The sequence below is a fragment of the Heterocephalus glaber genome, unplaced genomic scaffold (genome assembly GCF_053883595.1).
Source record: "Heterocephalus glaber isolate CG9 unplaced genomic scaffold, H.glaber_assembly_v1.0 deba00001428, whole genome shotgun sequence".
NCBI classification, from domain to species: Eukaryota; Metazoa; Chordata; class Mammalia; order Rodentia; family Bathyergidae; genus Heterocephalus; species Heterocephalus glaber.
This window is the reverse complement of record NW_028258293.1, coordinates 18,692,096-18,719,495: the sequence shown is the minus strand read 5'-3', so window position 1 is coordinate 18,719,495 and position 27,400 is coordinate 18,692,096. Positions and strand designations below refer to the sequence as shown.

At 48.1% G+C, this 27,400-nt stretch overlaps 1 protein-coding gene across 3 annotated transcripts in view; it reads right to left on the bottom strand.

Moving 5' to 3' along the window:
* The window catches only part of Galnt18 (polypeptide N-acetylgalactosaminyltransferase 18), a 343,509-nt gene that overhangs the window by 144,026 nt on the left and 172,083 nt on the right, over positions 1-27,400 (bottom strand). For all 3 annotated transcript variants that reach the window (XM_087211670.1, XM_004851426.3, XM_021263800.2), the window contains one exon: positions 10,037-10,229. In XM_087211670.1, the coding sequence (XP_087067796.1) occupies positions 10,037-10,229 (193 nt within the window). The remainder of the gene's footprint in view (positions 1-10,036; positions 10,230-27,400) is intronic.

Genomic DNA, 27,400 nt, shown 5'->3' with positions numbered 1-27,400 from the left:
GACCAAGTGAGATCAAGGCTGGCCCCAGTCACTGGATAAGGACGGGGAAGCAGCCAGGCAGCAGCCTCTCTGGCTGGCACCTCCATCTTGGATGAGCAGATGTGCCCCTTCACCTCACCAAGTCTAGAATCCCTTGTCCACCAGAGTGGCCGATTCCTGGAGGCCACCTGCTGGGTGGGAGGGACAAGTCTGACCTCTTCCGGCACGGAGACTGAAGTAGACTGTGAACTGGGGTCTGCCTCCCAGTGCAAACTGAGAACACAGTCCAACCATGACAGGCTTCTCAGAGTGCAGAGGAGGGACCACGCGGACAGAGTGAGTGACACTTCCAGGTGACCACTTCCCTAAGGGGGTCATCTTGGCCCCTTTGTCTCCTCAGGTTTGTTCAGATAGAGCCAGCACACAAGTTTGAGACGTGCCATTAACCATCTGAAGCACAAACCCAGGGGGCTAGTCTGGCCCCACGAGGACCAGGAGCCTTCTGGGCCTCTCAGGACCACCAGTGTCCTTGAGCCAGCCCCTGTCCCCCTTCCTGCACACATGGAACATACATGATCTTCCCCTGGCCTCCTTTGGGTATACTTCTAGCTTCTTCCAGAGCTTTCCAGATTACCTAGCCTCCTAGGCCTGTCTTCCGGGGATGAGGGGTGTAGGGAGACTCTCATTTGGTGTGAGCGTGCTCAGGATTATCTCTCCCTCTTGCTGGTGTCTACATCTCCACAACCTCTGGAGCTGAGAGATTGTATTGTGCTGGCTACCATTACTTCCTGGGACTCCCTGCAGAATCCCTGGAAATAATTAGGGTAAACATTTCCGTTTATTGTTTGTAGTATGCTACAAACCATGCTAAAAGATGTATGGACATTTATGCCCCCTCCTCCATTGTATTTATTTCTACAATCCTGTATGGCGAATTATCCCCATTTTGCAGATGAGAGGAATAGAGACAGATAGTAAATTATCACTCACAGCTTGAGCCTGGCTCATTTGACTCCAAAGGCCATGATCCTCATGCCTCCTGGATGATGATCTTTACCTTCCCTTCCATGCCCACAAGAGGTGCCCCGGGACAGCAGTGTCACTGTGGGAGGGGCAGAGTATAGAGCTTGATTCCAGACTGCCAATTCTGCATGAAAAATGAGGAGGAGATAGTATGCCTAGCAGGACAGCACAGACAAATGCAATAAACACTACTGAGCACCAAAAGCCTAAAATTATCTCCCTGCTAGTTGATCAAAATATAAAGTGAATGCTTAAATTAAAAAAATGTATTACAATAACAGACACACTGCCATTAATCCCCCTCAAAATACTTTGAGCACACTTGTTCCATTGTTCTCGACACTTTCTGAAGCAATTCTGAATGTCTTCTTTTGTGAGTGCCTTTACAAGGAATGACCAAAAATGAGGTGAATTGTGTTGCTGAGTGTCATCCAGCAGAGAGACAGGTTCATAAAAACATTATGATGTGTCCTCATCCACTGTATGAATTCTGGCTCTTTCCCAAAGTCAAGATGACCATGAAAGGCAAACATTTTGGATGGATTCAGGACATAAGGCAACCATACAGTGCAACTAAAGATAGTCACAAACGAGGACTTCTAGTACTGCTTCAGAAAGTGACCAGAATGATGGGATAAGTGTGTTCAAAGTGAGAGGGAGTATTTTGAGGAGGACTAATGGTAATGTGTCTTCTATTGTAATAATTTTTTAAAATTTAAACATTCACTGTATTTTTCATACCTTTTCAAAATTGCTGCCTTTGCGATAAATGATCCTGGGGACTCCTTGCGTATTGCTGTATTTTCTGCTCTGTGGCTTGTATGGGTCACTGCTACAGACATGGTAGAAGTGGATCAAAGAGGAAAAAAGACTTTAGCCATCTGTCCCAGACATCCTGCACCACTCTGCCCACCTCTGAGCCTGACTGTGAGTATACGCCTGCATTTCCTGCCAAGAATTCAAGCACTTGTGGTGATCTGTATAAAAGTTTGGTCTGTCATTCCTTTAACACACCCTGACAGCCCAGTACAGAGAGGCTCACCTCACGTCCAGGACTGGAATCCAACTCCCTTTATACGTTCACAGGCTTCTTTGCTTCTTGTTCATGCCACTTGTATGCTTTTGTGATGTAATATATGTTTACATGTGATTATTTCACAGACATCAGGGTCTACACTAAGCTATAAGCTATATGAAGTCAGGACATGTCTGCACACCAGGAATCCCTAGTACCCACTAAATGTCTAGCATAGAGTGGAAACTCAGGAAGCACAATGGACACGTGAAAAAACACTTGAATTCAGGAGCAGTGGAAAGAATTCAGGCCACGAGAGCACTATGGGCAGACTCCACTGTGACATGACAGGATGGAGTCACTTGGCTACGTATTCATTCACTCCCTGCCTGGCTGAGCAGTGAGATTAGATCATGCAGCAGGCAGAGGGGTGAAGGAGGGGAGGATGGAGACAGGGTGAGGATGTTTAGTGTAGCTAGGAGCTCCGGAACCTGGCAAGATAGCACCTCTGGCCCAGATGTGGATGAGAACTGGGAGCTTCCACTGTGCATAGCAAGAGAAATGGGCCAAGCCTGATCTAGGAACAGAATTTGGCCTGGGAATCGCTGACAGGTAAACTACCAAGGACACATGATCATTGAATCATTCAACTCTCATACAGCGGCAAAAGTTCAACAAACACCCCTTCTGGTAACTTTATTGATTTAAAGAAAGGATCTCTATGTAAATAAACATAGATGTTTAAAGTAGAATGTTTAGGAAAAGAATCATTTATAATTTAAGCAACCACAGGAAGCAAGGCAACCATTTGTTCCTAAAACATCTTGGAGATCTGAGGAATATGGAATCCTTGGGGTTAAATGAACAGCCCCTCAGGGAACAAAAGTCAGCTGGCTCTGGTGGAAAAGTCACATTAGGGACCAGGTGTTCCAGGGTGGCCAGTCTGCTGGTTAGCAGGCCAGGGCTGTGGCAACAAGATCTGAGGAATGTAGGAACAGAGCAAATACTCTGGGGCAGAGAAAGGCAGGCCCCATAGATCTGCTGGAGGAGAGGAACATAGGTCCCATAGATCTGCCAGGGCAAGGGAAGGCAGGTTCCAAAGGAGAACAGGGCATCGTCTTCCACAGCACAGCCTGGCTCAGGCCTCAGCCTCTGATGTGAAGATCACTAGGACTGGGGAGAAATCACTGCCAGACTTCAGTCTGATCTGTCCCGCAGTCCCTGTCTGATCTTACTCTCATCTGCTACCAGGGTAGATGCCCTGTCCCATGTTCTCCTTGTCCACACTGCAGTTCTTCACATAGGTAAGTCACAGTTATGCTCTTTCCCCAAGTCACTTTTTACAAACCAGGGCCCAGATAATAAAAGTTAACTCAAAACAGCCAGGCTTGGTGGCCCAAGCCTGTCATCACAGCTACTCAGGAGGCCAAGACTGGAAGATTGCAAGTTCGAGACCAATCTTGGCAACTCATTGAGAACCTGTCTCAAAATAAAATTGAAAAAGGGGTTGAGGATACAGCTCAGGAGTAGAGCATGTGCCTAGCTGTTGCGAGGTCCAAGGGCTTGATGCCCTAGTACCCCCCCGATACACACACACACACACACACACACACACACACACACACACACAAGTAAACTGGCAGCTACTGCATTTCAGGCAGTGTTTCAAAAACATTAACACATGCAATCTTTGTGTTATCATCCCTGATTTACAGATAGGAAGACGGACGCACAAAGAAGCTAGGTAACTTGCTGTAGCTTTTCCCATTAACAAACCAGAGTTTGTTAGAGTTCAGGGAGCCAGGTTTTAATGATTACTCTATAATAAACAAAAACCTCTCCTGGATTGTCCTCCTCTAAATGGTCCACTTCTTCTATATCCCTTAAAATCTATTCCACAGCTATGATCCGAGTAGCAGAGTAGAAAAAAACTATCATTTCCTTATTTTAAGAAATATTTCCATTAATACAGTTAACAGTACTTTTCCTTTAAGAACAACAACATCATACTATTGCCCCATAAGGAGTTTAACATTAAAAAGAACTGGAAGTACTTTCCAGAGTGCTTTAGTTAGAGTGCTTTCCCCCCAACTGTGTTTGTGCAGTTAGCATTTTCCATGAGACAGCAGAATCATTACCAAGAATGTGAATTTTATCCCTTTGTCCTCAGGTTGCCCTCATGGAGGACACACCTTTCATGAACCTCTGCATTTTCTTTGGAGTCTAGATCACAAACTAGAGAGATTCACCTAGGTAAATGGGACAGTGCGGGAGGCAGAGTTCCAAAGTCACAAGAACCATATAAAAAGTGCTCTGTCTCTGAGCACTCATAGGAACTTGAATAGGTTTGAAATTTCTTTTCTGAACAGGTTTCTTAATCTTGCAAATATCCAGTTTCTCCTACATAAAGTAAGAATAACGAAAACTATCTTAGAGAGACATGAGAATAAGGTTAAATGGGAAAATGCACAGTGAGCACTGGTATAGCATCTGGCACACAGTAGGTGAGCAAGGGGTGGTTCCTATTGTGAGTTGTTAGCCCACAGCAGCAACTCTGAGACACTCAGCAATCATGTCCCCCAGAACCAGCTACAAAGTTTGGGGGACCTGGTGCAAAAGGAAATTGTGGTGTTTCTTATCCAAAAGTTATGAAGAATTTTAACACTGTAACAGCAGAGCATTAAACCAAATGCAGAGCCCTTCCAGCCATCCATCCTGGGCAACAGATTACATGCTATATGAGTGTCCTAGTACCAGTATTGCTACTGTGACAGATTATGACAAGTTTGGTGTCTTAGAACCAAACACATTTGTCATCTCCCAATGCTGGAGGTTAAGAAGTTCAAAGACTGAGTTTCTTTCTGGAGGTTCCAAGGGGAGAATATTTTCTCATCTTGAATTTCCAGCACTCCTTGGCCCATGGCTCTCTTCCACATTCACAACCATCAGGGGCCATCAAGTTTTGTTCCACAGCCATCTCTCTGGTCCTGCCTCCTTCTTCACTTTGAAGTCCCCTTCTTATCAGATTGGGCTCACGCCATAGTCCAGGATAATCTCCTTATTTTAAAGTCATTAAATTAGCAATCTTAATTCCCTTTTGCCACATGGCATAACATAGACACAGTTTCTGATAGTTAGGATGAAACTGTCTTTGGGAGCCCATTACCCTGTTGGCCCCTGAAGTCAGAAATGTCCTATATCTGTCTAGAATATGCACTGTTAAAACAGCCTTGTCTACCCAGATCCCACGGTGCTCCAGTCCATGCATACAAACCTATAGTAAAACCCATAGTCGTGGCAGCAAACACCAACAGCCATCTTGAGTGAACCCCATTCTTTGGCTGTGGGGTGTATTCTATCTTTGCTGTCATTCTGTCCCACTCCTTCCCACTTTGATGGTGGTACAGGATCCCTCCAGGTCCAGACCCAGGCTCTTTTGTGGGCTTGTGTGTAGATCCATCCCTCACTGGCTCCTACCTAGGGTTGCAGGAAACAGTCTAGCTCCCCTTACCAATCCGTGCTGGTCCAGCCCTAGATCCTAATCCGCCTGTTAAGCCAAGAATCAGTCCATCCTAAGCCCTGGGAGGGAGGGACATGAACTTCTGGACCCTGGAGAGAAAGACAGTCCTTAGATACAGGGCTCCAAAGCCTCTAAAGATCCGCCAGCAAGGAGGAGGAAGTGGTGCCCATTGAGGGCTCTGTCCTGAGCTACTCTGGTGGCAGGCCACAGAGTTGCCATGGCAATATCACAGACCTGGAGCTTGAGACATGGGCCCCCCTTCTCCCATCCATACCCACAGTTCACTCCAGAGCAGGCTTAGACTTTCCTGCATTCCCTATGTGGAAATAACAGCCATAGCTTGAGTAGAGAATGCGGTGTAAGCCTGTGGCTGCAGCACTGTGGTGCCGATGTGTCACATTCCTGACACCTCCATTCCTGGGGTAGAATCCCATCTGCCCTTATCGCCTCAGGCCAGCCAGCTTGCTTCAACCCCACGTGACCTCCTTTCCCAGAACTCACAACCCTCTTTTCAGTAACTTTCCAGATGTCACTTCCAACCTCCCTCCCCATCCCCATGGGCAAAGGATTCCCTTTGTCTCTTTCTCACACCTTCATTTTCCAAAACGTTGATGTTTAATTTATGTGCAGTCAAACACACAGATCTTAGGTGCACAGATGGATGAGTTTTGATAACCATGGATACCTCTGTGATCAACACCCCAGTGGAGACTGGATGCTTCCTCTTTCAGCCTACACCCACCACCACTCCCCCCCCCACCCCAGGTTATTTTGGAGCCCGACTGATAAGGAGGAAGAGAGAACTCTAGGAGGAAGACATGGAATGGCTGGAGCCTGCATCTGGGAACAGGAGGGCAGAGAAAAGTTCACCTGGCTGGGATGTGGGATTTCTTTCTTTCAACCCTAAGGCCCCGGAAGGAAGCAAGCACACCCTGCCCAGAATGAAGACCGCTCATGGGGGAGGTCCACAAGGGTCCCCAGGGGAGGCTAATGGAGTCATGTCTCCCCTGGGTGGCCCATGGGCTGTGGGCTCCTGTTACAACAATGCAGGAGAATGAATGGCCAGGAGTATGAGTGGCATTCTGATGTCCCCTGAGGCCACTAGGAAAGGAAGTTAGTCTTTTCTCTTCACAGATGAGGCTGAGGAAGCTTAGGGGCAGTGAAATTGTCAAACGGTAGCTCCTGGTAGAAGCTGCTCTCCACGCTGCTTCCCTGCCACAGAGGCCACGAAGTGACAGCCCAGGTGCCTGCCTTACTGGAAGCCTGCGAGGATGACTCCTCCCGAGGGTTCGGGGAGGGCACCTGCAAGTCTGCTCACTGCTTTGTCCCCCACCCTCTTTTGTCTGGATTCTCATCTCTGTGGGCCCCAGGAGCTTGGTCTGTTTGATGCTTTGGTGGTGTCTGGAGCACACTGGGTGCTCAGTGTTTGTTGGATGAACTTAATAATGTCTAATCCAACGTCTGCCAAGCCTACCACATCACCCTGAGCCTTGGTAATGGGCTTGATGTTCACTAAAGCAATTTTTTCAAAATGTCAAAGCAGACCTTCACTTCATCCCTCCCAAACTGGTCAGCACTCAGTGCTATGTTAAAGCATCACAGTTCATGGCAGTATAGCTCAGTGGTTACATGCAAAATTCTACTGGCAGACTGCCTGGCTTCCTATCCTAGCTCTGCCACTTTGGGCTGGGCATACAATCTCCCTGAGTCTTAGTTTCCTCTTTAATAAAATGGAGACTAATAACAGTACCTGTTTAGCAAGCTACTACGAGGAGTCAAAGAGTCATTGTAAACAGAGAGCCAGACACTTGCCTGAAAACATGGCTCATGCTACATAAATATTTGCCAGTGTAGTTTGAAATAGGATGGGAATAAAGTTATTGGAAAGATGTTTCCAACATGAATTAAACAGGATGGCTAAGCAATGACCTTGTTACAAGACAGGAATGTTTTATGGAAATTATCAGACAAAGGAAGGCACTGTTCTACCCAAGCACACACTTCTTTTAAGTGGTCCACCAACGGCTCTCCATCCTGGGTGTGTGTCTGGCATGGGGGATGATGTAGAGCCACACCAGGCCTTCCAAGTACCTGCACAAAGAGAAGCCGCCGTGGTGAAAGCCACTTGCACAGCGCCCTCACTGAGGAGTAAGCGGCTCAGCTCTCGCTGCCTGCATGGAGAGTCAGTGTTTCTGTGTAGGCAAGAAAGGGAGTGGCAGCAGTCACCTGCCCCACGGGGAGGTATGGAAGCCCCCCAATCTGTTAAGCTCTGTGTGGAAGGAAGGTCCTTCTATTCTGATGACTGCTGCTTTCCAGCAGCGCGGGAGGAAACTGCAGAGTTCTGAGCCCAGGGTCTTGCAGGGTTCCTTTCTCAGACGGCTCCTGCAATAGCTGTCAGAATAAACAGCTGTGGGCCACCGTCAAAGGCCAGGACTTGGCATCCAGCTTTAAGGCTCAGCTGGGCTTCTTGTCCGACTATGACCTCAGACATAACCCTTTTGCTCCTTGGCTTCCTCAACTCAGAGTGCGAAGGAGATGTCATTGCCTTGCTGGTCTCCACTACATGTTGCCGTGGCCTGGGTAGGAAGGGCAGTCTCAACAAGCCCAGCCTTGTCAGTACCAGTTATTTTTCTAACAGGTTGCAAGATCCTGTATGTAAGGCCCACCCTTTCCATGGCTTCCTTTTTATTTTCCTTTTAATTGTGAACAAACATGAATTTCATATATTGAGCTGGGCCTGTGTTTTGTGCCAGCAAAATCCATGGCTCTTTGTGTTGACCAAAGTCACAAGCAAAGCCTTTGCAAGAGCCAGAGGACCTGCCCAGGGCAGCTGCTCCTCCCCGTCAGTACTGTTTCCATCACCCCCTAGCATCTCCCTGGTCTACAGCAGCCTCTTGCTGCTCTCCCTCTCCCTCCCCTGCCCCCAGCCTAGTAGCACAACAGCACAGGGACTTTGAGAGAGACAATTTGACATGTTACTAACTGGCGCCAGTCTTTCTCTGGGATCCCCACCCCGCAGAGTGAAAGCAGCGCACCTCCCAACAGTCTACAGAGCCCTTGTCTATGATTCTCAACCTAGGCTGCACGGGGGACCCATCCAGCACGGTACACATGGATCCTGGGAGTCACCTTGGAAACTCTCATGCAATCGGTCTGGGGTACAGCACTGGCATTGGGATTTTTTTAAAAGATCTTTTATGAGTAGAACATGCAGCTATATTGAGAACCATGACCCCATCTGACCTGCTTCGATGGCTCCCCTAAGCTCATCTCCAACTACTGCCATTTATTCCAGCCATGTGAGCTTCCTTCCTCTTTCTCAAACATGCTGAGCTTGCTAGGATAGAGCTTGCCATTCCCTCTGCCTGGACAGTTTTTCCCTGAATATCTGAGCAGCTTGTTTCTTCATCTCTTCCAGGTCTTTGCTTAAATGCACCTTTGGAGAGGTGATAGAGGCCTTCTCTGACCACTCATAAATATAAGCAACTCCCACTCCTACCCGAGGAGGTCTCAGTCTGCCTCACCCACTTTATGTAGCTCTATCACACTTCCTACCATTAGATACTCAAGCTATTTGACTTGCTTTGTTCATTGTCTCGCCCCACTCAATGAGAATGCAAGCTGTAGAAAGGCAGGGACTCCTGTCTGTTTTGCTCCCTGCCCTGTCCCTGTCTCTAAACGATGCTGGCACATCGTAAGAACTTACTGGTCTTTATGTGAGTGTGTACTCACTCCTCTCCCTTCGTAGATTCCCAGCTCTTTCATCCCAGCAGCCCAGCCAGGGGTTCTCCCTGGGCTTGAGACAAATATACTCAATTATATAGCATACAGAAGCTGCTCAATAAATACCTATGGGGTTGAACTGAACTCTTGTCCCTAGAAGAACACACCTGCCAAACCCAGCTGCAAGATCTTGCCCCAAAACTCCAGATAGAAGCTCACTATAGTTTGGAGCTTTAAGCAAATTTTTTAAATGATGAGCAAAAGGGCAAAAGAAGGCATTGGGAGCTTACAAAAGTTAATGAGATTTTCTCAGCTGTGGTAAGTCCCCACATTTTTAATAATCAGGAGTAATAAATATTCTAACTGAACCTTAAAGGAACATCTTTGTGTAACAAAGAGAAGTCAAGACAGACTTCTCTGTCGGGTGTAATGACTTGTTAGCCTGGAAGATGGATGTACTTTAAAAAACTAATTTACAGAAAAAAATTGTTCATAAAAATGCAACTAATTGGGTTAAAATGACAGATGAAAGGGAATGCCAGATGATTCTAGTACCCTTAAGGAATAAATTAGGTAATTCATCCTTAAAATCTCCAGTGGAAGGGAGCCCTTCCCCTGCTCCACAGACAAGGAAACAGAGTCCAAGGGCCCAGACACAGGCTGAAGCAGGAAAGGGACCCAGAGTCCAGGGCCCAATCCTGGTTCTGTCCCTAGCATGGCAAGGACCCGTCTCCCCACAGGCATCTCGTCAAGGGCCACTCACTGACTCTGCTCACCCACTGGGTCTGAGGTCCGGTAGGGGCCTGTTGAGGGGCAGGCGGTCGCTGAGGTAGGCATTGTAGCCGTAGTACTGGAACTGCTTCAGGGCCACGCGCCGGCCTTCAGGGCTGAGCTCCTGGCCCCAGTGTGCGAACAGTGAGGAGTCTGTGAAGGGCTCAGCCTCTGCCTCCTCAGGCTTGGCAGGGGCCTCTGGAGAAAGAAGGGACAAGGAGACAGCGGTCAGAATGTAGCCCTGCATGTGCCAAAACAATCCCTTTCCCTTCTTCACAACAGTCTCTCTTGTAAATCGATTTGGCCCCTCCATTGGCAGGTAGAGGAGGGTGGAGTTTTTATGCTTCCCAATTCATTCATCCACGAATCTATCCATTCATTCATCCAACAATCACTAGACATGAGGCAATACAGAAACACAGCTGGCAGGGTCTGCCAAGAAGCTGGTGGATGTGAGCCTGATGCCCCTTTACTTTAAGGCAGAGCCTCCTTCTTTCCTACCTGTCTTCCTGCCAGAGACCTTGGCTCCCGTCCTTGAACTGGGTTGTTGCTTCTCTTTCCCCAGCCTGCATCCCATTCTCTGCTTGTCCTGAGCCAGCCTCCCTCTCGGGTTCCCTTGCTGAGTTCTTCTCCTCTGCCCAATTCTGGTTGGCCCATGTCCCTCTCCATGTCAGGTTCGACTGAGAGCTACCTGGCACCACCACATGGCAGGCACACAACTGGGATCACCCCAGCCACACGGCTTCCTGCTGCTCCTGACTCTAACCTAACTCTGCCCACTGGGATCAGGACACAGGAGACAGTTAAGCCATCCTCCATCCACATGCATGCCACCACTGCCCCTTGGAGCCCTGTGATCTTCATGGAGGCAACTCCATCCCAGGTCAAGGATGGCTCACAGTTTTCCAGGAACAATCCATGAACACAGAGAAGTCATTAGCTGGAAGGGCAGAGGCTTTGGATTAATGCAGTCATAAGTTCAAATCTTGTTCCCCACTCACTAGCTAGGTGACTACAGCAAACATTCAACCTCCTTAAGCTGAAATTTCCCTATCTGTAATCAGGGATCATAATACACCCACAGCCCCTGGACTTGAGATCTGTGAGGACTGCATCAACTAATGTACGTAAAACATTTAAATCAGCACATATCTCAGAATAGGTGTACAATCAATGGTAATCAGGATTACCATGTAAATCTCTCTTTTAGGTAAGGGGTAATGTGTAAGTCTTGCCAGACATAGCTGATAGGCTGAGACTTTTGAATTTATTGCCTAGGTCAGCCAGTTAAAGTCAGAAATCAGAGAAACTGGTCAGAGATGGTTATCCCACTGGACAGCACCTTCCAGGCTTACAATTGCATGAAGTAAGTTAGGGTTGGAGCCAGGGATTTGAATGAGACAGAGACCCCAGAAAGCAGAAACAGGTCAGAATCAAGAGAGACAGGTGTGGGGCATCTTCCAATGTCCCCTTAGTTGTTGCATGGGGCCCAGGGGTTCATGCATGACACACCTAAAGATACAAGCTGGGGCATAGGGTCCCAGGTCTTCAAGATCAGGGCATTCAGAGCTACGGACTTCCACCTCCTCATGAGCCACTGTGCTAAGGGCCCATGTGGAAAGAGGAGGAGACCTGAAGACAAAAGGTTTGGGAAGCTAACTGCTTGCTCTTTCTATAATGCCAGCTCTAAGCATTCTCACCTAATAACTCATCTCACTCAGGCTATGTCCACTTTACAGATAAAGCAAGTGAGGCATAGAGAGGACAAAAAACTTACTCAATCCCGGGCAGTCTGTCTCCCCAGGCCCTACCACTGAGCTTTACTGCCCCTATGTGACAGCAGGCTGGTATACAAATAATTCAAAAGACAAACATGGGACATTATGTGAGTTATCAATTTACCTTAAAGACATAAAAGGAAACACAGGTACATCAAGCAGATTAGGATCTATAGAGGAGTAAACTGCAAACTATGCACAGAGTTTCAAGACAAAGCAGGATTCTCAGGCATGTGGAGACCTGCTCACCACTCAACCTCAGAACTGGGGTACACTTGCTCATTCTCCTCCCCTCTGAGGCAGGCTTGAAAGGAAGTGCAGGCTTCACAATCTTGAAGGTCCTTGTTATCTCTAAAAAGGCATATGACTCATTCATTTGGAATGGGTGTTAGTAAAAGTCTAAATCAGTGAACCAACTGAATCATATATATTGAAAAGAAATGTAGTTTTATTGCTCTCAAATGTCTAAATGGATATTATCAAGTAAAATGAGATCAGTTAATGAAAAAATTATGATTCACAATTAGGCCTGTGCTGCATAATAGTGTATTACAAACATATTGGAGTCCTGAGTTACAGCACCACATGTCCCTAGGTTTTTACTCAATATGGGTGCAAAGGACAACTTGAAACCAGTGGGTCCTCAATGATGAATTAAGGAGCACTGCAGTGGGAAGGAAGTGATATTTGTTGCATTTTTGCCAAGAGTCAAGCACTGTGCTACGTGATGTAAGGTTTCCTTATCTCTCTGTGTGCTCATGAGCATGGACTCCATGAGGGCAGAACCGCATCTGTCTTCGTCCCATTGTGTCCTTGATTATTCTAGCACAATATGTGGCTCTGATGAGGGTCTTGAGACATCATTTTAAAATAAAGGAGTTAGGGTCAGGGATTTAGCTCAGTGGTTCCGATGCCTGCCTCACAAGCACAAGGTCCTGAGTTCGATCCCCAGTACCCCAAAAATAATAATAATAATAATAAAATAAAGGAGTTAATAATGAACTCAAGATAATTAGTTATTAGACACGAGGCAACCAAAGATGGAAAGGTTTAATGACAAGTCCAAGGTCACCACATTCATCAAAGGTATTAAACAAATGCCTGGCTTCCTCCAAACTCTGCTTCCACTCTTCTGCACCATGTGGCACACTATGGTCCATGGCCCACCATGTATTTTCGAAAATAAAGCTTTATTGAAACACCAACACATCCTTTTGCTGATATCATCTAAGCTGCTTTGGAGGTATAAGTACAAGGCTAAGTAGGCATGACAGACCATGGGATCCATGAGACTGAAAATACCTCCTACCTGGTCCTTTGAGAGACAGTTTGTTAGCCCTGCTCCATACATTGCAGTTGACTCAGGTGAGGAGACCTTGGCTCTGCTAACTCCATTCATTTTCTTCTTTCTTTTCCAGAGCTGGTTAAGGACAGTGGCTGTCAATTCAGAATCCCAAGGTCTATATTGCAGCTCTATCACTTACTTGTTTACTCTGTCTTATCCTGGGCTTCAGTTTCCTCCTCTGGAAAATGGATTGGTAATGATATCAAGAGTAACTCCCTCATAGAACATTTGAGTATGGAGATGGCTACATACAGAGCTTAGCACACAGTAAGCTCTCCATAAATGCTAGCAGCTGAAGACCCAGGAGCCCATGGCTCCCTTTCCCTCACTTGGGTCCAGATGGACAAGATGACCTGCTCTGAAGTCCTCAGCTCTGAAAGACACATATGGATCCAGGCCCCCAGACAAAGAAGAGACATAGACAAGCGGCCTCTCTTTAACCAGGCCCAGACTGAACTTCCTTCTGCAGTAAGAAAGCAGACCTACATGGTTGTCCAGCGAGGACCATCTTTGACACAGTGGAGGGCAGGCCAAGAGGACTCAGAGGAGTGCCTGGTCTGGGTGCTGGGCAGGCACCCAGGGGTATCTGGACATATTTGGTGATTGTCAGACCCTAGAACATCTCACCCTGGGACAAGACTGCTCCCAGGAGTGTACTCAGACTGAGGTCCTTGCTGGGACTCAGACCTACCTGGGTACATCTACCAGCTGGAGCATAAATCTAGGGCTTGAAGGCTCCCAAGGGAGGGCTCATTCAAGCAGAGACTGACAGGCCACAGTGACCTCAGCAGCAGTTGAGCTAGGGCACTGCAGGAGAGTATGTGGGGGGATCTACCCCAGCCCTCCCCACCCCACACTTGTCTGGGTCCCAGGGAGAAACAGAGTGAGAGGGAAAGAAGAAAGGGCTGTTTCATGCCAGGTCCAAGTGGCCTGCGTGTGACACAAAGGCAGGAGGCCTCCCTCTACCTCCCCCACTCACCATGGAGGGAGGATGTGGCCTGAGGAGTTCTGGCAGGGAGCCACTACCCAGCTCCTCAGCCTCTGCTCAGGACTCAGCAGTAGCCTTCTACTTCCCTCCTATAAAAATAAAATCCCTCCAGTGCTTCAGGCTCACCCACAAATGCTTCTGGCTTTCTCTTCTGCAAGGTTTTTCCTAAACATTGAGTCCCCTTCCAGCATTCCCCTTGCATATATATATTTAATCTTGCTTGTTATGTGTCTTCCCCAAATAGAATGTGAGCTCTGCGAGATTTACTTTGCTCTCTGCCAAATCCCTAGTTCACAGTGATGATTGGTAAGGCTTAACCAGTATGGGTAAAATGAACAGTGGGAGTCAGGAAGTGCTTGCCTGCTAGGGATTCTCGGAACCCTTCCGAAGGGACAGGAGAGGACTGAAGCCTGGGACAGCAGGTAGAAGGTGAGGCCAGTGAAGCATGACTGAGCAGATTCAGAAGCATACAGTTACTTTTGTTTGCAGTTCACCCAAGCAAACAATTGTGTGCTCTTACACAGACTAGTGGGGCACTTTGGTGCTTCTCAGCTGGTTCCATGGAATCGGGTCCCTGGAGGACAAGCTACACTGCTTGACCAGGGCTCCTTGGTAAATCTCTTATAATTTCCTGGCACTTCTGCCAAGAATAGAACTGTGCACAGAGTAATCATCCCAAAATATAAGCAGAAGGGAGAAGAAGAAGGAAAGGAAAAGGTGGTGTCTCTCTCTTCCTACTGTCACCCAGAAGGGCTGAGAATCAGAGCCCCAAACATCCCTCCTTGCAGAAACTCAGCCACAGAGGTGGAAAGATCAGCATTTCCAGAAAAATGATCTTGGATGCCTTTGGGGAGTATCCAGCCCAAACCACACAGCTGCAGAGGACCAGGGGGGCAGGCCAGGTGTTCCCTTCCTTCCCCGAGCCCTGGCTCTCAGATGTCCCCAAGGCTTTGGCAGACATGTCGCTCCTTGTCCATGCTTCTGAGTCTCCTCAGTCTCCAAGGTGCTTTCGACAGAACCCTCATCAACCAACTCTGAGGACATGGATCACACTTTGAAGGGAGAAGGTGCAGTTGATGGACCTGTGCTAAGCATGGCATTTCTGACATCAGTGGGAAAAGAGTCTGACTTGGTTCTCATTCTTGTCATTTCTCAGGGAAACTCTCCTGGACCTGTCATTCCTACTCATCCCAAGGGTACCCTTCCAGGCCAGCACCCAGAGCTGCACCTTGACCAGTTTATCCAGAGGGACTCCTTGAGGGTGGCATTTCCCATGGCTGGGTCTCAGTGCTCAATGTTCATCCTGCCTGAAAACAGTAAGCAACACATATTTAAGCAAGTTTATTCTGTGCCAAGCCTACTTCTGGGAATTGAAATATAATTACTCAGACATGGTCCCTATCCTTAGAAGTGTCTGATTTAGTGGAAAAGCCAACATACAGAGAATGTGATCAACATTCTAATCAAGGATATATAAAATGTCATTGGATTCCTGGAGGTGTAGGGAGGTGGTGCAGGAAAGGTTATCTAGAGAAGGGGAGCTTGTGTCAGACCATGAAGAATAAAGGAGACGTGTGAGTTCACTGTAACGTAGGTAGGGCACCCCAAGGAAGGGGCAGACAAGAGCGAAGACATAAAAGCTGGAAAGGGCTTCCTGTGAGGCTCAAGATCATGGGACAGATGCTGTGCAGATTTGCAACAAAAGAAACAGAACCAGAGCCAGAGCTAGAGGGCCTGGGCAAGCCTGGGGCAGCCAATGGATGGGGAGAAAAAAACCACCACGATGAACACTGTAAGGCTGAAAGGCAAGGGATTCACCATAGCATTTGAAAACAATATAACTACAAGCACGCATCCCACAGCCCAACATGCAAACGTCACAGAGGTCCTGTCCAAAGTGGCAAAGCGCATTACTTGAGATCCAAATGCAGGCTGATATTGGATGCCTTACTGCAAAACCTTACTGTTGTAGCACATCCCCTAGTGGAGAGCACCCCAGTCCCATTGTACTGTCTCTCCCAGGTGGTGGGGCCAGGCCTTCCAATATCCCCCAGGATGGAGGTCTCGTCATTCCCATCACAGACAAGAGGATGCTGCAGTTCACTCACACCTCCTTCTGACCCACCTTCATGCCAGGGGTCAAGATACCTGGGAGGGGAGAAATTTGCAGCTTAGAAACATGCTTGAGAAACCTGGGTCTCAGGACACTACTCGGTTGATCCACACTGGCGTGTACCAGCTGTTAAATTAGAAATGCCTTCATAGTAGCAGTAAACAGCTGCTGCCTGGTGTCCATCCAGGTCCCCATAGCCTGGCCCTTTCTCAGAAGGCTCTGGATCTCTTCACCAGCCAATGACTAGAGGCATATGCCTGGCCCAGCCAGGAGGCCCAGGACTCTGCCCCACACACGCCAGCATTTTTGCAGATTGGTAGTGCCTGTGCCTTGCCCTGTGTTTGTAAAGTATATCTTGACTCTCACTTGCTCAAGCCCTTCCTAGGCAGGCCCCTGTGAATGAAATGATGAGCTTCTTTCAGTTCATCTGCTTCCTCACAGTAATCCTCAGCCCTTATTGTACATGACCTGTTTTCCAGAAAGTTTTTACCGATGATCATATGGTGGACCTGGGAAATGCCACAACATGGTCTCTGAGATATGCTTACAGAGCCTGACACAGTCAACTAAAGACAGCAAAGCATTCCGGATCCATCCTGACAGTCTCCACACTAATTCACAGAGACAGGAGAGAAGGGCTCAGGAAAAGGCTTTCGAAGCTCTGAGCAGTTAATGCAACGGAAGTTATAGCCCCAAGCCTTGTCACGAGCTAATCAGCCAGCCACACAGAGCACATCTGGATGCCTTGCCAAGGCTTTTGAGGATCCCAAAGCTACTGGTGCAGAAAGCAGGTAGAACACCTGGATGAGGGTTCTGCTTCAGCATGCAGTGCACACAGAGGGCTGGCTTTGCTGTCTTTGGCTCCAAGCTCATGCCGATGACAAAACCACAGGGTAGAGTGGAAAGATGGGCTCTGAAGTGAAATAGACATTGTAATGCTGCCAGCCCTGACTGTTCTGCTGCCTACCCTCTTCCTCTGTGACCAGGTCCCTAGAGATCCCCTTATCTGGAGCTGATCTGTTCTCCAGCTCTCGCTGCGGTTGCAGATGGAAGCTCAGAGGTATCAGTGGCTTCTTGGAGTTGCAGGAAAGTCTGCAGCCAAGAGCACTTCCTAACCAGGAACCCAGCACCCAATCTGCTCCTGGAGAAGGCATGGGAGGGGTCCAACTGCACTGTCACTGCTGGAGACCACTGTGGTCTGGGGCATCCACCTCACGGTTGGGCAGCTGGACTGGCCAAGCCCTGCCCAGAAGGCAGACAAAGCCACCATGTGGGCACAGCCTGTGCAGAACCCAGCCCGTCACCCTGGCTGTACCACGGGCACATCGGAAGTGGTGGCCTCTCAGTCTGGGCTCCTCTGGGGATGTTTTTCCAGGACACTGATGCAGCCTTCTTGTTTTGTGGTTTTCTCCACTTTATTGCACGTCCTTCTCTCTGCAGATGCAACAGCTGAGAAGGCTGTGAGGCGGGTGGGGAGGGGGCTACTTTTGCCTGCAGCTAGTCCTGTGGCCACTGCTACTTCTATCTATTCCCCTAGGCTGTGAGCATACAGAAGCTTTGGGAGTTTGATGATAAGATCCAGAACCCAGTGACAGAGGTGGGAGAAACTAGACAGGCACCCCAAGTCCTAGTAGCTGCCTATCACAAGCACTGGAGCCCTTGTCTGAGGTTCATTCAGGGGACAGACTGACAGGCCTGTCTCCTAGTCCTCTTCCCTCAATGTCCGGGGGCCCTTCTCTTCCCTCTCTGGGGTCTGCCATTCAGTGTCTCTGGTAGGACCCAGATCCCTTCACATCTCCATTTTCTTCTCATGTGAAATGGGAACAGATCACCAGGCTGCTATAGGGCGGTCGCTGTCACATCAGCTTTTGGAAAGGTGAAGGCTAAGCATCAAATAAGGGAGCCGGTTATGACGCTGGGTGTCCCAGCTGGAACTCCAAAAGCAGGCTGTCCTTTCCTGCCTCCTGCCTCAGTCAAAACAGCTCTACTGAGATATAATTTACATACTGCAATATTCATCCACTTCAAATGTTCACCTCGATGACTATTGGAAAATTTTCAATTCTTGAGATACCTTGGTACATGCTTTATTTTGCATTAAAAAGAGAAGGGCTAATTGAATGTCCAGAAATGTACACTTCTCTTTTTGGCTTTCCATAAACTCCTGCCCACTGGCTTCCTGCTGAAGAGAAGTCACCATTATTCCCACTGAAGAGCTTGAGGCTGGCTTCCCTGAAAAGCTCAGGCTGTATTTGCAGTTCCTTCTAGAGGGCAGATTCACACCACACAGGCAGGGGTTGCTCCCTGAGCAGCCAGGTAGGTGGTGGCTGTGTCCAGTCCCGCCCTTTGCTGCCTGCTCTGCTGTCCCTACGGCCTCCTCTGCCAAATGCCCAGCCTTGGTGTCTGTCCCAGCCACAGCCAGGTGCTGAGACTCACGGGAAGCAGGCTGGTAAGTGAAACAAGAAGCTTGGGAGACTCATCTCCAATCTAGACAAACCCCCAGGCCCCAGAGCCTCTGTTTCCCTTTTTAAGATGGGGCCAGTGTTTGTGCTTTACCTGCGGGCATAAGGGAGACTTTAGCATGTCATGGTGCTGCTTTCCTTATACCTCTGTAGAGGCTGGGATCCCAAGGGAAAATGTCCAGATTCTGTGAAACACCCTTTGATACGTTAAGAGCGCTAACAAGGGTAAGGAAAGGAACTACCTTTGAATAGTGGGTTCCCCTCTTCTCTGCCTCTGGATGTGCATCCCAGAAGAAGCTGAAGGCCCCTTGCCAGCAGCCCCCATAATTAGGCTCCCACTTCCAGGGGTCCTCAGAGCTGCTGAAAAGAAAAATCAAAATCTGACAGGAAAGGGCTTGGAATGAATCAGAAGGAAGCCCTACACCATTAAGATGGTCTACACAAGGACTCTATTTATGGCGGCAAAGGAGAACTGAGAGAGCTGCTGCTGGGTGCTCAAGAGGGGGAGAAGAGAGGCTTTTTCGGGGTACCTCATCCCAGGCATGGTGGTCTATGAGTGGCCCCGCCTCAATGCCAAGGGCAGGCTCCTCCAGGTGCTGAGTCCACCAGCCAGGGTGAGGTAGAAGATTAAACCAGGGGCAGCAGAACATCCAACCAGGTGGAATGTGTCAGGAGTCACAGAAACCTATGGCTAACTGATGGAGAGGGAGGTTGCCTAAAAAGAGAAGAGGTGCACAGAACACTGGGCCCAAAATGACTCCAGGCTTACAGCTCCTGAGCACTGTACACAAGAGCAATCAGAAAGCGTATTCTTAATCCCTCATCTGAATTTGGGGTTATTCATGGGACCAATCAGAAAAATGCTATTATTCCTAATCCTTCACTGAATCTCGCTAATTACATATGGGCACAACCTATCCACAACCTGTTCATGATCCTTCATTTACATCTGGTGAGAGGACAGGTGAGCTTTTTAATAGGACAATTTACATCTGGCATGAAGTCAACTGGGTTTTTCACAGGACAATTGTCTCACTGTCATATTTACATGGGATGGAGTCCAAGCAAGGCATTTTAGACACTAAAGATCCCTTTCCCTGTATCAATGGGGTTCTGTGAGCTTTCTTCACCCTCCCCCTACAGCATATGTTTTTGCACCTTCAATTAAACCTACACCCTAGCTGTCTTTTCTGCATGTCTTGTCCAATTCTTTGTTCAGAACACCATGGTCCTGGAAAGAAGATCCCAGGGGTCCCCAGCAGGTAACAAAGGGGCTCTGAGGTCAGCTCTGCCCCGGACTGGCTGTGTGACCTTGACCCTCTTGGAAGCTCAGCTTGCTCATGTGTGGAGCAGGAATCATCACATGTACCTCTAAGCTTGGTGCAAAGAGTAAGGGAGGTGATGGACCCTAGAAAGAGATTAGCACTCCCTTAGACTCATGGTAAATGTAGTTTCCTGTGGCTGTGGAATAAATGATGACAATCAGAGTGGCTTAAGAGTTCACAAATGTGCTATCTTACAGTTCTGAAAGGATGATGTGTGAATCTCCCTGGATTAAAGAAAACCAAGGTGTCAGAAGGTCTGCTTCCTCCTGGAGGCTCTGAGGAGAATCTGCTTCCTGACTCCAGCTTCAAGAGGTGGCTGCATTCCCTGGCTCGTGGCCCCATCCTCCATCTCACAGCTAACAGTATTGGGTTGAGTCCTCCCTCCCCCATCACAGCACTCTGACCTCTTTCACCTTCCTCTCCCCAAGTCACACTGGGCCTCCACAGTCACATTAGGTTCATGTGCAACCCAGGATATGCTCTGATCATGGGCTTTTGGGTTTTTTTGGTGGTTCTGGGGACCAAACCTAGAGGGCCTCTACAGTGAACTACATCCCCAGCCCTTGTTTCGAGACAAGGCTAAGTTATTCAGCTGGGACTAGAACTTGCAAGCCTCTTGCCTCAGCTTCCCCCACTGAAGGGATTATAGGTGTTTGCTACCATGCCATAATATGCTCCTGATTTTGAGGTTAGCTGAATGATCCACCTTCATTCCTCCTGCAATCTGGATTCCTCTCACAGGGTCTGGGGAGGTGGACACAAGGACGTGCACATCTTTGGGCAGCCATTTATTTTGGTACAACAATCAGAAATCAGTTGTGAGATTTTTTTCCTAACCACGAAAAATTCATTCCACTACATTGCTCGAAGATTTGTTGTGAGGCGAAGTAACCAGAGCTAACATTTGTTTAGGGTCCACCTTGTGCCAACAGCAGCTCTAAACCCCGGCTCCCCGCTGAGATGGCACAGGAGCACGCGCCCCAGTACAGTTGGAACAGGGCTGCGGTCCAGACTCTCCAAAGGAGCAGGGGCACCTAAGGCCAGCAGGTGGCCACGAGCTGCAGGGGCCTCATTCCTTTCAGCCTTCCCTGACCTTGAAACCACCTTGTCCTTACCCCTTTGTGCACCCATCAACTATGAATAATTAAGGAGAGTGTGCTCACTGCAAGACAAGTACTGTGATATACACCCTCCTGCCTCTGCTTCCCTCTGGCTCTGACTGCCCCATCTGTACCAGTTCCCATGAGGCTCCCGACCTTTGGCTCTGCCTCCTCCTGCTGTGATTTGTACTGGATGTTGGCATTTGGCCACCTAAGTGAGTTAAAGACATCATATTACCGTGATAAATCCATACCCATGTTTATAGCAGCACAATTCATAGTTAAATCTTGGAAACAGCCTATACGTCCATCAAGAAGTGAATGAATAAAGAAAATGTGGTATTACACACAATGGAGTACTACTCTGCCATAAAGAAAGCTAAACTTTGTCGAAAAATGGAGGCACCTTGAGACCACAATATTAAGTCAAATAAATCAGGCACCTGAGCTTCAATATTGCATGGTTTCTCTTGTATATGAGAAACTCAAAATATAAATATAAAGCAAAATAAAAGAGAGATAATAGGAAGGAGGGTAATAGAACTTTCTCACATGGGAAGGGATCAAGAGATAGAATGAGGGGTAAAGGAAGGGTGGGACAGGGGATGAAAAAAATCAATTAAGATGTGTTATGTACACATACCAATTTCCCACAAGGAATGTAAACATTATGTACTGCAAATGTGTACGAATCAAAAAGGACAATGATTTAAAAAAATCTCTTTTCCTCCCTAGAGCAGACTTTTTTTTTTTTCCAGCAGGGCAGGGTGTGTGTTCCAGATCTTCTAAAAATCTAATGAAAACAATGGACCACTCCCCAGAATAAACGCACATGGGCAATTGCATAGAACATCTCCACTCCACCTCATGGGAGTTGTAACAGGCATGGTACCACGACCAAGCAGGGTCTGGCACTTTTCTATCAAAGATCAGTAGGGAATATTTCCGGTTTGCAGGGCATCACAGCTATTCAACGGAAAGCAGCCTGAGACAATATGTAAATAAATAGGTGTGGCTGTGTTTCAAGGAAACTAATCATAAAAGCAAGCAGGGTCAGATCTGGCCTGTGGGCTGCAGTGTGCCCAGGGTGGCCACGTGAGACTCCACCTTTAATCACTTTGTGTGGTAGGTGAATAAGGCTCAACTGCTCAGTGCCTCAGTTGCCTCCTGTAAAACAAGTGAGAAATAAAGGGATGAATGTGTGTAAAGCATCGACAGTATCTGACACACAGTAGGCCCAGTGAAAGGGTAAGCCAGGATCACCTGTGGGTTCAGAGCCTCCATCTCGAAGACACTGGCTTTGGTACACGTCTGCTGTGTTCCACTGGGGACTCACTCTGATTCCCCCACGTACCAGCCTCATGCGACACAACCCAAACCCACCTGCCTAGGCCAACTGAAGCCTAAGTCAGAGCTGACTGGGCAGGATAAGAGGTACCTGTGACTGAGAATAGGAGCTGGGGCAGGGACAGAGGAATCAGGATTTGGGAAGGCGGCCCAGCCAGCTGGGCTATGAATTGGGGAGGATGGCAAGTCCTAGCAAGGAACCAGAGAATGAGTTGGAGGTCTCAGGGGAAGCACAGTCACTTCCGTCTGGGCTGACGTGGCAGCAAGGCATAGGAGGAGGATGCCAGGATCGATGAGTGCACTCCAGATTCTCCACCACGATCCCTCACAGCAGACAGAAGGCACACATCTGCGCCCGCTGGGCTTGCACTGCTGTGTCCTCCTTCCCCTCCACTGGGGTTCTGGGCCAGGGTGTGGCTGAGGTCATGGCTGAGTCAGCTGGGACAGGTAGGGACAGCCAGAGCTCAGCTTGGTACACACACACACACACACACACACACACACACACACACACACACTCATAGGAATGGAAATGGACTTGATTAGAAATTATGCAGAATGAAAGCTGCTATTAAAAGGTCCAAATTTTTATACTTCAAGCCAACCATAGAAAGTACATGTGAAAAACATTTTAGGGAGTGACAAATGTATGTCTCTTAGGAACCAGGATTTATATGTGCCATTACTTGCTACTTTAAAACAACCCTTTAAACCTAGAATTCTGCCTAGGAGATATAACGAACTCTGAGACACATACTATCATTTTTCCCTCCTGAGAGCTGACAGCCTGGAGCTGAGCACCTGGACTTCTAAATACATACCTCACCGTTCACACATAAAACACAGTGTTTCCACACATCAATTTCCAGGAGTGAACTGGCTGGACTGGCCTGGCTGATGTGGGAGTGGGTAAACGAGGTGCACCGATGCCCAGCTGGGCTCCACGGGGAGGAAGAAAGGTGGCATTTTGCAGTAAGGCAGGCGGCAGTTGGGATCAAGGCCAGACTCTCGTCCTGGAATGTGCCACAGAAGTCCTTGCTTTGAGAAACCCCAGCTTGAATTAAGCAGCAAAATGTGCACTTGGCCTTGCAAGAGTACTCCACCTTTTGCTCTCCTGCCTATTCCCAGTGCCGTCCTGCCAGAGACATGCTGTACAGCAGCAGCTCCCAAGCATCTAGAGGTGTCAGACTCCTCTGAGAGTTTGTTATATCACAGGCTGCTGGCACTATCACCCTCAGTCAGCAGGCCTGGTGTGGAGCCTAAGAATTTGCATTTCTAGTGCTAAGGTAGATTCTGAGGCTGTGGATCCATGGTGTCCACAGCAACAACCAAGGCGGTGGGGAGGAACAGTAGGTAGGGAGTCACACGCCTCCTCTCCGGCCTGGCCTCTCATTCCATTCCCTGCATGGCAGCGCTGGTTGGGGCAAGAGCCCTTCCCTTTCTGTATACTTCAGTCATCACATCAGTGAACACAGGATAATCTCTAAGATCTTTCACGTCCTAAAATGTCATGATTATAAAGTGGCTCAGATCCCTGATTCTGGCTTCGACTTAGAAGCAGAATGACCAGTGGAATCCTTGGCCCCTTAAATATACACAAACTGTGGCCCAGAAAGGTGAAATGCCTTGTCCAAAGCCACACAGCTAGGAAGCCCCCAATCTAAGACTAAGCCCACTGTTATGGTTGAAAAATTAAGTGTCCTCTAAAGACTCATGGAACAAGGACTTGATCCCCACTGTTCAGAGATGGGGCCTGGAGAGGTGACTGAATCATGAGGGCCCAACTTTAATGGATTACTCCATGAGCTGAATGGGCTTATTAGGAGGTAGGAGCTGATTGAAGTAGGTAGGTCAGTTGGAGCATGCCTTTGAAGGATATAATTTTTCTTGAGCCCTGTTCCTTTCTCTCTGCTTTCCTGCTGCCTTGAGGTGAACACCTTTCCTCTGCCATGCCCTTCCGCCATGTTGTTTCTGCCTTGAAGCCAGCTAACCATGGACTGAAAATTCTGAAATCATGACCCAAGTTAGACCTTTTCTCCTTTAAGCTGTAGACATCAGATATTTTGTCCCAGGAACAGGAGTTGACTGATGTGCCTACAAAGCCCCTGAATACCCTCATTCCTTGCCTCATGTTTTTTACTTTCTCTAAAAAGTGGCTCTGGGAAGAGGTAACTTGCTCAATGGGTGAACAAGTATTTTCAGTACATCTGAGGCAGCCAAAACCCAGAGCCTGAGCCTTGGCAAACTGGAAAACATTCTTGCTCAGAGTCCCTTACCAGTGCCGGGGCCTGAGTCTAGAACTACAAATGTAAGCTCCTGCAACCTTTGTGCCAGGCTGGCAGGAAGGAAGGCAAGAAGTGCTCTGCAGCAGGAGAGGGGAGAATGTCAGTCACAAGACACTGGGACATTTCACTCAAGTTCCCCAAAGATAGCTGAGTTCTAGTCCTCCTGTTCTGCTCAGTTCTCACTGGCTATATTCTTACCACAGGCGTGAGCGTGTGCACATGTGTGCACACACACACACACTTACAAGAAGCCTACAGGACCCTGCAAAGGCTGATCCTGGGAACAAATTATTCTAGTCCCAAGTAGGTGCTCACTGCATATAGCAAGACCATCAAAAAAGTGCCATTTCAAAGACCAGAGAAGAACACTTGTAAAAACAAACTTGCAGGAAGAAGAAATATTATGTGGCTTCACTCTGGTTAAATAGCCCACATTTGAATATTTAAGTGCAATTTGCAGCAGAGAGAAAAAAATATGAGCTGGAGCCCAGAAGTTTGGGGTCTGGTCCCACAACCCTGGGGCCGCCTGGAAGACCAATCCTTCCCTGCAGCTGTCAGTCACCCGACAACTTTGCCCTGCAGTCCTCAACCATAAATCCCCAGCCCCAGTGGCCATGACTTACTGCAGCAAGGAGAAGTAGATTTGTCCTTCAGAAGAAGTTAACAAACAGGCCTTCCCAACCCTAGGGCCCAGCAGGATCAGAAAAGGCTTTGAATCCATGTCAAAGAAGCCATCAAAGGAAATGGGCCATTTTCAAACGAAATCCATTTCTCCAGCATGGCGGTAAAAATATTTATCAAATGAAAGATGTGAGACCTTTATGATGTCTTGACGCTCTGTATTATGAATGTGGTGTGTGTCTGGCGGAATGTGTACAAAACCCGTCATGCCCGTGATTTTGAAAGGGGAGGGAAATTAGTCCTTTCCATCTGGCAAATTCTTAATGTATGGACCCAGTCATGCTGCCTGGGCACCTGAGAAAGCAGGGGCAGAGGGAGGAGGCAGACATGGCTGCAGCCAGACAAAATAAGCAAAGGTTTTAGACAAAGAAGCTCTGCATGACCAGGACTTGGTGAATAGGGTTTCATGCTTATCTAGCTCCGGCAGCCATGGGCTTGGAAAAGCAGCCACACTGATACCTCATGCACAAGGTCAGACAAGGCTTCCTCAGTGGGACTTCAGATTATTCACAGAATCTGAACTTTCTCCCACAATCATGAGTTTTTGCTCTACCAATGGATTTTCAAAGTACACGATAAAGCCCAGAAAAAAAGAAATCACAGGAAGGCAAGCCAGCCTTCCCATGAGATCAGATCTGAGGATGAGTGCTCTGCTCAGAGAGTGCAGCCCTGAGGTTCTTTCTCCACACCACTCCTTGAGGTTGACCAGAGAGGGCACCCTGATGCACAGCCTTTCGTGGAACCATCAACATCTCTTCAGGGAGGAGACATGGACCCAGGTGTCCGGCTCTTTCCTCTGGGTGCATGGCTCAGAAAGAAGCTCCCTGGTAGGCCCTGGCATGTGGAAGAAGACACCTCAACTTGTCGCACCTTTTCTGGGCATACTCAGCCAGGCAAAAATTAAACTCCATTCATTTGGAGAATAAATGCGATTCATTTATTCAACTGAGAAATGATGAGGTCCAGCTCTGCAGAGAGGCAGCCCGGCTTGCAAGTGAAATGGAAGATTCCAAGCCACACTGCCTGAGTGTGCAACAAGGCTACACTGCTTAGCAGCTGTGTGACCTGGCACAAGTTACTCAATCTCTCTGCATCTCAGTTTCCTAATATGGAAACTTGGAAATCATAAAAACTGCTTCCTTGTGAGGTTATTGTGAGAAGTAAAGAAGTTAATAACAGAGTTCTTCACATTCTATATGTGCATGCGCATTGCTGCTGCTACTACTATTATCATTGGTCAAGTGCTGGGTTGGGCCCTAGGGGTAGAAAAATGAGCAAAAAATGTGGGGAATTTGGGAGTAACAATTCAGCATCTGGCATACAGAGTAACTCAGAACCTGAGGCAGCTCGTCTACCCTCCTTAGGACTTGGAGAGAAGCACAGCCCACTGGTCCCCTGGGTGAGGAGCCTTGGCATAGCCTGAAGGTCCTGTCCCTGATCTTCAACTCCACTCCTGATAAGATCAGGGTGGAGGGGGTGAATCAGGGAAGCCCATGCCATAGGAACCCAGTGTTACAGTATGGGGGTCACAGCCTGACCCCCTAAGCCGGGGAGCTGAATGGGCAGATGGCAGCCTTCTTGCCAGGCTGATCTGTCACAACATGTAGCCTAGGTCTGGGAAACAGGTACCCCTCCATTACATTCTGGATCTTCAGTGGCCCCCAAACATCTGTGAATTAGTGGCTTGGTTCCCTGAGTGGTAATGTTGGGAAATGCTTTAAGAAGTGGAGCCTTATAGGGGTTCTTGGGTCACCGGGGTGCTTTTGAAGGGGAGTATAGGACCCAGCCCCATCCTTTTCCTCTCCTTTGTTTCTTGGCCATGAGATGAGCTGCTTTGCTGTCACGTGTGCCCACCATGATGTGTTACCTCACCACAGGCCCAAAGCAACAGAGCCAAGTGATCAAAACTAGAACATGTAGAACTGTGTGCCAACATAAAACTTCT